This window comes from Alosa sapidissima, chromosome 17, assembly GCF_018492685.1.
Source record: "Alosa sapidissima isolate fAloSap1 chromosome 17, fAloSap1.pri, whole genome shotgun sequence".
In the NCBI taxonomy this organism is placed as follows: domain Eukaryota; kingdom Metazoa; phylum Chordata; class Actinopteri; order Clupeiformes; family Clupeidae; genus Alosa; species Alosa sapidissima.
In genome coordinates this window covers 8,605,612-8,615,611 of record NC_055973.1, presented here as the reverse complement: position 1 = coordinate 8,615,611, position 10,000 = coordinate 8,605,612, and the positions used below count along the sequence as shown (strand labels likewise).

The following is a 10,000-nucleotide window of genomic DNA, read 5'->3' as shown; positions in this document are numbered from 1 at the left end:
TAGACATATTTTTTTTGCACCCAGGTGTAACAGCTGTCATGCCTGTTTGACATTCACTTTCCTTAGTTATTAAGAGTGGACAAATCCGCTGTGTACCTCAAAATGGGCGTGTGGTATCCAGGGTGATTGACATCACTTCAGAAGGCATCATTAAGCTTGAGGAGACATGTTTTAGCCTTATCCTTTGGTCCTAATTGAGTGTTTGCGTGTGTGTGTGTGTGTGTGTGTGTGTGTGTGTGTGTGTGTGTGTGTGTGTGTGTGTGTGAGCTCTGATATCTCTCAGCTTGAAGCAGACCTGTCCTGTGTTATGAGGCCTCTGACAAATCCTCCACCATGTTTGAGCAAAGCGAGTGTTTTCCTCCCTCGATAAGCAAGTCTTTAATGGCCAGGAGAGCCACGCCACGCCGCGCTGTGTGTGCTGCTGCTGTAATCTGGCATTCAGCACAGACGCAGTTGTCATCGCCGGAGCCTCACCCTCAGTGTTTCTACATGAAAGAAGGCTGACGACTATAATCCATAGGAGATGTGTTGGCAGACATGTTTGGATGTATGCGCTATCAGAGGAGTTTGCTTCGTTTGCGTTATTGCGCTGATAATTCCCATAGTGGACACATGTTATCCCTGCTTTTTGAAGCATTGATGAGTTCTACCTGTATGTAAGCCAGCAGGTTTTGCTTGTGGATACGTGGCTCATATCTCCAATTTTGAGCACGTATTCTTTTTCATATCTTCTGTTTTTCATTTTTGTCTTTTTGTCTTTTTCTTTCTGATTATCCTCTTGTCTTTCATTTGATTTTAATCAGACTTGCATCAGATCTCTGACACCTTTGTTTATGTAGTGTGTATCAACACTGATTTAGTGAAACTGTCAGACGCCTTCTCCTTGTTGTGTTCATTATTTTTGACATGTGAGCGTTGTTCTCATCAGCGGCGAACAACATCAATTACACAAACATCATTTGACACGCTGCCATCAATTAGCCACCAGAGCTGAACACCTTTGAAATACACAACAACTTCTAGTTGTTCTTTTGCACTTTCTAAGTAGAATAAACTTGATGTTGGAAGATCTTTACATAAGAGCTTTATGCTGGGGCCAGGTCTTGTTTGAAATGCACAACTTCTAGTTGTTCTTCTGTATTTTCTAAGTTGAATAAACTTAAGGTTGGAAAATGTTTTACGTCAGAGCTTTACTGTGGCCCAGGTGCGTATGCAGAAAGTATCATTGTGCAACAGCAGTGGTAACTGGAGAAAGAGAGCATGAGAGGCACTGTTCAATTATATGGTTATGGTTATGGGATTTGGCAGACACTTTTGTCCAAAGCGACATATAAAAATACAAAAACAATATAATATTTAAAATTTAACAGGGAACAGATTAGAATGTTGGTCAAACTATAATAATATAAGGAGAATAGAAATAATAAACAACAATGTCAATTCAATCAATAGCCTAATAAAATAAACAATGAAAATGAGGGGAAAAGCAATAATAAACAATAATGTCCATTCAATCAATGATATAAAAACAATAACATGTCAAGACTACATTAAGGAGAATATCAATAATACAATTAATGTCAAATTAATCAACAGCCTAATGGAAATAAAACAATATTATACAAACCATAACGCATAATAAGCGCTTAAAGAACTAAGTGCATGTTGAACAGAAATGTCTTTAGACTCCTTTTAAATGACCCAAAACTATCACAGGAACGAAGAGCACTAGGCAACTCATTCCACCAACATGGAACCACTGAGGAAAAGAGTCTGGAATTAGACCTAGCGCTTATGACTGGTCGACACAACAGACGATCATCAGAAGACCGCAGTGGGCGGTTGGGGATGTACGTCTTGATTATTGAATTAAAATAACAGGGAGCAGATCCAGTCAGTGTCCTGTAGGCCAACGTGAGAGATTTAAATTCAATTCTGGCTACTATAGGGAGCCAATGGAGATATACAGTAGCAAGAGTTATAGCAAGAGTTGTTGTACAGTTAGGTTTTCTGGAAACACACTTGGTTGAGATACTGTTCATTCATGTTGGAATAGCAATAGCAGTGTTGCTCCATGTTAGACCCATTCACCCCACCTAACCCCCCCTCCCTACCCTGTTCTCTCCCTGTCTAGGTGAGTGATCGTGGGGAGCGCCTGACCCACCTACAGCTGGAGCTAACCTCTCTGCAGTCCTCACGGGAGCACACCAGGAGGGCCCTGGCCTTAAAGGAACACCTGGTCACCCAGCTGTCCCAGGAGAACCGAGCCTTGGGGGAGAACCTGGACTCCCTCCAGAACCAGGTACCAGCCACCCACTGTTTCATAGACCACGCAAGCTACGCAGATGCACACGCATGGAGCCACACAACGAGGGTTTCATGAGTTCTTGTGTTGTCCAAATGTGATCAAATGTCACGTCATGCGTTTCCCATGGGAGTGCGTTGTCTGTGTAGACTGTGTAGGTCTCTTCAATACATTCATGAACCTTCCAATTATAACCGTGTCCACGAAATGGCCCCAAACCTCCAACCGCCGCTGTAATGGCACTTTTCACTAGCAGAGGTGGGATTGCGCCTAGTTTTCATCTTGTGACACAGTTTTGTCATCACGGTCAGTGTTCGGTAATGTGATAGGGCCATTTTTAGATCCACCGGGGATTCTACAGGGGTTTGTGAGCGGTCTAAATGAAGGACTTTGGCTCATTTGAATATCGTTTGGGCAGAAATGTAAAATTGTGATTTTTTTCCCCCCCTCTCTCTTTTCCACTCTTTTTTTCTCTCTCGTTGAATAATAAATGAGAACATTAAGGAAGCATACTAATGATAAATATAATTGGCTTTGGATTTTTCTTTAAGCACTTCTGGAAATGTCTTACACCAGGGGATGAGGAAGGAACTCATTTGCATTGACCAATCACCTTGCCCTTGAAATGAAAAACAAAACAAAAGTCACTTCATTTTCACCCACTCTGATTGCTTGGTGCTCTGTGACCTTTCTTTTGTACATTTCTAACCGCATATCAAAGTATATATTTTATTGCTCAAAGTCATTCCCAGTCCTTACAATGCCTGAAACTGTGATCCAGTAGTATGCTGTGAAAGAGAAACCACTGTGGTTGGGAAATCTGGCAGTCATAATAATGGGCATAAATTATTAATGTTCATCTGAACAGATGTGTACTTGAACGGCTACTGAATAGTCACAGTGATCGGCACTGAACGGCTGGCCAATCAATACGCCTGAGCGGCAAATCTGCGTCTCCCTCTTAGAGTGGTGTTAACCACAACCCCTAAACACACATGCTTATTTCCCTGGTCACATTTGTTGATGTAAACATATACCTAATGCATGAAATATTAAAATGTCAATGTTAAGCTAACATTTTTTATCAAGTATAGTGTGTAAGATTAGCAAAAGATGTGTGCTGAAACAGCTTCCAGCCAATGAACTGATGGATCTCTTTCGTTTCTTATTATGAACTCCACTAAATCCAGTGTTTTAACCCCGGTGCAAATGGCTGTGAGAGCCAGAGAGGACTGGCGTGTTGATTGGGAAGTGTGTTTAACTCTGTCTTCTCTCCACTCTTCACTGTGCTCAGTTTCAGGCCAGCGAGGAGAAAGTTAATAGCCTGGGTTTAGAAGTTGGCACACTGAAGTCCAAATTACAGGAAAAGACCGAACAATCTCAACAGCTGCAAGATCAAATTCTCAAGCAGCAGGAGGCTCTAAGTAGGGCAGGCGAAACTTTAAAAGACACAAGGAAAGCAGCTGGCAATAAGGTAAAGGGAGTTGGATTTTTTTCTTTCTTCCTTCTTTCTTTCTTTTCCTCCTGATAAAAAAAAAATAAAATTGTATGTGTGTGAATGTGTGTGTTTCTGAACTTTCTCCTCCCTTGTGATGGTGAATTCCCAAGACGTGTTGTTTAGAGGAGTATGGAGTCTATTACACTAATTTCACAGTGTCTTATCTAAATATCAGCACACGAAGACAGCTCTTATTAGTGTTGGCATCCTCTAAAACGCCAGTGCTACAGTAGAGTTTCATAATCACAGAGGACTAACACTGTGTAGAGAGAAAACAGCTCAACGCTGTCAAATCCAAACTGGCAAAGGAAGAGATATTTTAAGTGTTTTCTCTACAGAGCAAAGCTGTCTCCTTATTTTAACTTTAAATGAATTTCAGATGAAGCAGAGTAAAGGATGGGGGTGGTGGGGGGGGGGGGGGGGGGGGCAAAAAGTGTGAAGCTTAAGATCTAGGTCTAACCTAATCTTTCCTGTACAGAAGGGAGAATGTTTGGTGATATACATTTAATTCTGCCGCCGCGCAAATAACTATCTGTTTAACCCCCTGCTACCGAACGAAAAAAATACATAACTAAACATAACTGCTTGTGATGGGTTTCAATTAATCTCCTCGACTTTTATCTGCAGATTTGCTAAGCAAACAACACAGCCATTAATTTCGACTCGGGTCCTGTTTCTGCCCCACATCTGGCTTTAGTTTACTGTGAAAACTTCTCTCTCTGATCTCATATGTTGAACTACTGTAACTTTGCCACTGTCCATTTCCTGTGGAACAGGAAAAAAAGAACAAAAATGGAGGTGGGGGTGGGGGGGTGGGGGGGCGAGTTGAAGAACAATAATAGCTTTTTGTTTCTGAGACGTCTCTGCGTTAGCACAGCTGAATAAATAGGTCCAGCGCCCTGTTTGAAATAACTTCTTCCATGCCGCCTGTTTAGAGTCATGCAAAGTCTCGAGACATTTATTGCCTCACCAGCTCTCGACCAGGCAATCGTTTTCATTTGGAACTAAGATGGAGGTTTTAAAAATATACATATTTGTTTAAATCGATTTCGTTGAGCATTCCTCTCTAGGCGTGAAGGCTGGGCTGGCCAGAGGGCTGGCGATTCTGGCTCCAACCCAGAGGGCTTTTGTTCCAAGCAGCGCTACATTAGTTAGAGGACAAAGACAACAAAGGGTCGTGTTTTGTTTCAGCCATCGTGGCCTCCATTATATGGGAAGAAAAAGCATAGGGTGTGTGTGTGTGTGTGTGTGTGTGTGTGTGTGTGTGTGTGTGTGTGTGTGTTTCAGGGGGGAGTTATGGGAATGATAATTTGTGGCTGTGAAGTTAGTCCGCCTGAATGGATAGAGACAATGTCAGAGGCTTGCAGCCATGGCTAGGCAGTGGAGGGGGCCGGGATGGATTCCATTCATAGCTGCGTTGAAACTACCCAGAATCCTCGGCTTGAAGGTTGCTTGAACCAGAGGCCCCATTATGGGCAGCAGGATGTTCCCCAGATGTTCTACATGACCTCTCTATACTGTATTCCCTTCACAGCAGAATACCTACAGTATACAGTTAGCCGACTAAAGATAGTTAATTACTGTGTGAACATGCTTTCATAAGCAAATGCAATATATAGAGTATTTAGCAAAATGTATACTAATATGCATTCAAAATACTGTCACGCCTAATTGGTGTTTTACATAGTATACATAGTACGTTCCCATATTTTCACATGGGCTATGCATTATAAAGTGTTGCTAAATCAAGCTCAAATGCTGAAGATAGCGATTTTAGTTGTAATACTGATTGAATTGCAACCTAACATAACTTAAAGGGCATGGTAATTCTTTCTGCATCATTCCATGAATATTTAAAATATGTTTTCCCCCCTCAATAAACTTTTTGTTTGTTTGTTGCTATGAACCCCCCATACACACACTCACACAAACACACCACACACACACACACACTCCCCCACCAAGTCTCGTTCTCTTCTGTGTCTTTATCGCTTGACTGTGCGTCAACTGGGATTGTGACTGTCAGCTTTTTGATGTGGGTGGAAAAGCGGGTGGGGAGATACGGCGAGACAGATTCGCAGTGATTGATTTAAAAATACCTGCCTCTTGATTTTGTTTGTTTGGTGTCTTTCCTGTCCGTAATCGCATCGCTTTTTCCCCGCGTACTTTTCCTGTCGGAAAGTTTGGGAGTGATTGACCCAGTTGGTGGGTGTTGGGACTGCTCCTGTCTCCACTGTGACACAGACTCCTTAACAAATAATCAACAAAGGGAAGGGTTGTCTGTCATTTAGAACAACACACCTTGCCACGAATGATGCATAGCTCACGGCCCACAGCTTCTTCTGGTGGAAGAGAATTGCTACAGAACACAAACTTGTGTTTTATTTCAATTAATTATTATAATATTTAAATTAATTTGTGCAATGGACTCCTTTTGGAAGTCGGGGTTATTTACATGCAGATTTGTACCTACCTCCACTCAGGTGAAAGTTTAATACCTTTCATTATTCGTCTGTCATAATTACTAGCCTATTGCATACAGACAGGTCTGTTAATGTAGCTGGTATTTTATGATACTCTGCTGTAATACCAGCTCATGCTGTCCAGGCTGTATCTGTAATCTCTTTGAAGCCAATGGCCACATGCACAAGGTTAAGCTTCCTCCTTGTGGGCTCTTAATGACATGTAATGTGACATTTAATTTCAACCGCCTTGGCTCTGAAAGGTAGCATGTAAACGCGGTGCATCCCGGCGGTAAAAAGGCGTAAAGCCGTGTTGTTTCCCTGCGCCACGGCGACCGGGGCCGCTCCTAATGCAGTGTAAAAGCTGATTTCCTCTGAATCTTTCATGAGGAGGCCGCATCGCACTCGCTCGCTCGGTCGCTCGTTCTCTCCCTCTCTTTTGGGGGGCGGCGCGTGCCCCTCACCTCCACGCATCTCCTCCTCCTCTCCTCCTCCCTCCTCCTCTCCTCTCCTCCCTGTCTGTTTTTCCCCGGCCTTCAGACACGCTTAGCGTCAGGCGCCTGAGCAGCCGAGCGCGGCCGCTGTCGGCCCTGTAAAACGACGCCACAATGAGCCTGTTAAATGTGCTCAGTGAGAGGGGAACACAATATATTATGCATGCATGAAATGTACAAACACAAAGGAATTATGCAGCACAGATATGATACACTTCCTCCTAACAGCCTTTTGATGCAGCCTGGGAACCTTTTTTTTTTCGCTCGGCCACTGGCAACATAATACCAGTATCTAAGAAGACTTCTTTGTAACACAAAAGATGCCTAGTTTATATTTTTAGAGCTTACCAAGCCAATGTGTTTGCTTTAATTTGTTTGTGATTAAACCTAGCTGATTGCCTTTTTGCTGTGCACTTACACAGTCAGACTCAGTCATACTTACGGCATCAGACACGCTCTGTGCTTAAAGTGGATTCCGCAGCCCCCTCCACTATTTGTTATTATTATTTTTAAGCTGGCTATGCATAATGCAAATGATGAATCCGTCTCAAATTCTACATCTTTCTCCTCAGCTTTCATCAGCCATGGCATGGGTGCTCTGTTGCGGAGGCCAAGCCATCAAGCACTGACAGATGACCAATGCAAAAACATTTAAGGGCTGTAAGCATTGATCTCAATTATGTTTGTACAGGCCACAAAAGCAATTATTCTCTCTGAATATAGCTCTGAAAAAAAAAAAAAAAGAAATAATCAGATCGACGGAACAGGGGCCCAAAACGCAGGAATTATTGCGAGTGGCAGATATAAACGAGCGGTGTAGGTTTGCTGTGTGACGTTTTAATGAAAGGAGCCATGCCGACGCCGATAATGAAATCCTGACGCGCGTCAGCGAGGCGGCCGAGGCCTGCCGTCATCCCGTCAGCGTCGGAGGGGGCCGACGGACGGGACGAGCCGAGGAGGAGGAATCTGGTGCCAAGTTGCCTTCTGCTCCGTCATCTGAGACTGCTCCTCTCGGACTGGGGGTGAAGGTCAAGGAGCTATCTTAACTCCATCAATCCTGTGGACAGTTACAAACGACCTTTCATTTTCCATAAGGCACTCAATATGCTGAACTGGGAGGTTGTATGTATGTGTAGTGTGTGTGTAGTGTGTGTGTGTGTGTGTGGGTGGTGTTGGGATGGGATGTAAGATATATTTTTCTGTGTTTTGGAAACAGAGGGAAATAAGACGCTTGGTGATGTTTGTGGTGAGCGGGCGGGGGTGCAGGTCGGGCTGAGATCTCTCCCAAGCGCTTCCCTCCCCTCCTCACGCACTGATTGAAGCTAATGTCTCATTAAAAGACACTGACTCGCGTTCGGCAAAGCAGAAGATTGAGGATGTTATTGAAAGTCGAGATGAACTCTCGGCATATAAAGAGGCTGATTAGACAATGTGCCCTTAAAAACACACACAGACACACACAAACAAAAGGAGAGTGACGCTTCAGACCAGGCGTAATAACACATGCAGTACACACACACACTCCCTCTCACACACACACACACACACACCTACACACACAGACACACACACCCACACACACACACACACCTCTATTGTCGGGCACAAGGCTGAGCTTATCTGGTGTAACTCAATAATGTGTTTTCATTTTCAGGCCTTAATTAATTTGAAAGGTTGAATATGACGGGAAAAGTGTTAAGCCTGGAATGAATGATTGTCTTGTCGTTGAGATGAGTCATTCAACTTGTTTTTTCCCCCCGTTGTGTTCTGTGTGTGTGTGTGTGTGTGTGTGTGTGTGTGTGTGTATGCGTGCCAGCTGACATCCCTTATCCACATGGGCTGCGTTTGTTTGCTTTCAGATACAACGCAAAGACAACAAACTCAACACTCTGCAGAAGGAGCTGCAGGAATGTAAAAAGCAGCACTCTGATTGTAAAAAAGAGGTAGAAGCACAAAAATACACCATCTTATTTTCATACCTTACAGCTTGTTTGACATCTTTCAGGCTTTATGGATTGGTTTCAGATGTATTTGCAATTCTTAGAATAAACAGTAGCTGTTTTAAAGGTTTTATGGTGCCAGGCGCATGCTATTCAGTCGGTACAAAGGACTGAATGAATATGAAAATCTCATTTTTATATAAATGTGTATGTGTACTGTTCTTTAAGTTGCTTTGGATAAAGCATCTGCTTAAAAAATGAATATAAATGAAAATGTGTGTAGAACTCAAATGATCATTTGGGATTTGTGATGCATTTGACCACATATCTCTTTTTTGTCCTGATGCATCCCCAACAAGGAGACTCCTTGTCGAAATTACATAGGTGGTAACAAAAATCTGACGTCGGCAACGTCTCTGACTGTATGACTTGATGACAAAGATCGCTCAAGACGCATTTTAACCAAAAGTGAAAGTTAAAGCAAGGCCATTGCGTGAGTTTATTTAGTGTCATCACTTGTGTCACCCGCAGCATGAGGCGATGGTGCAGAGACTCCAGGAGGAGGCGGCCGAGCTGACCACCCAGGTCCAGCAGCGCTCCCGGGACCTCAGCAGCCTGAGCTCCGAGAGGAGCCGTCTGGACCTGGAGCTCGCCGTCGTCACCGAGAAACACCGCACCGCCCAACACGAGGTAGAATACACACTGTCTTACCACCCTCTCTGCCTAACACGAGGTAAAATCCACACTGTTGCACCACCCCCTCTGCCCAACACAAGGTAGAATCCACACTGTTGCACCACCCTCTCTGCCTAACACAAGGTAAAATCCACACTGTTGCACCACCCCCTCTGCCCAACACGAGGTAGAATACACACTGTTGCACCACCTCCTCTCCCCAACACGAGGTAGAATACACACTGTTGCACCACCCTCTCTGCCCAACACGAGGTAGAATCCACACTGTTGCACCACCCCCTCTGCCCAACACGAGGTAGAATCCACACTGTTGCACCACCCTCTCTGCCTAACACAAGGTAGAATACACACTGTTGCACCACCCTCTCTGCCCAACACGAGGTAAAATACACACTGTTGCACCACCCTCTCTGCCTAACACGAGGTAGAATACACACTGTTGCACCCCACCACTCAACATGAGGTAAGGCACACACACTCTCACACTGCCCCACCCAAAGCAAGGTTGAAATACACACTCACTCACACTGCACCATCCAACATGTGGTATAATACACACCTCATACCTTTCAACACTCTCTTTTTTCCTGGGTTCTCCCCTATTT

The 10,000-nt window shown here is 43.9% G+C and overlaps 1 protein-coding gene across 8 annotated transcripts in view; it reads left to right on the top strand.

Moving 5' to 3' along the window:
- The window catches only part of LOC121688371 (myosin heavy chain, striated muscle-like), a 114,945-nt gene that overhangs the window by 51,033 nt on the left and 53,912 nt on the right, over nucleotides 1-10,000 (top strand). For all 8 annotated transcript variants that reach the window (XM_042067894.1, XM_042067897.1, XM_042067895.1 and 5 more), the window contains 4 exons: nucleotides 2,135-2,302; nucleotides 3,600-3,779; nucleotides 8,619-8,702; nucleotides 9,231-9,389. In XM_042067894.1, coding sequence (XP_041923828.1) covers nucleotides 2,135-2,302; nucleotides 3,600-3,779; nucleotides 8,619-8,702; nucleotides 9,231-9,389 — 591 coding nt within the window. The remainder of the gene's footprint in view (nucleotides 1-2,134; nucleotides 2,303-3,599; nucleotides 3,780-8,618; nucleotides 8,703-9,230; nucleotides 9,390-10,000) is intronic.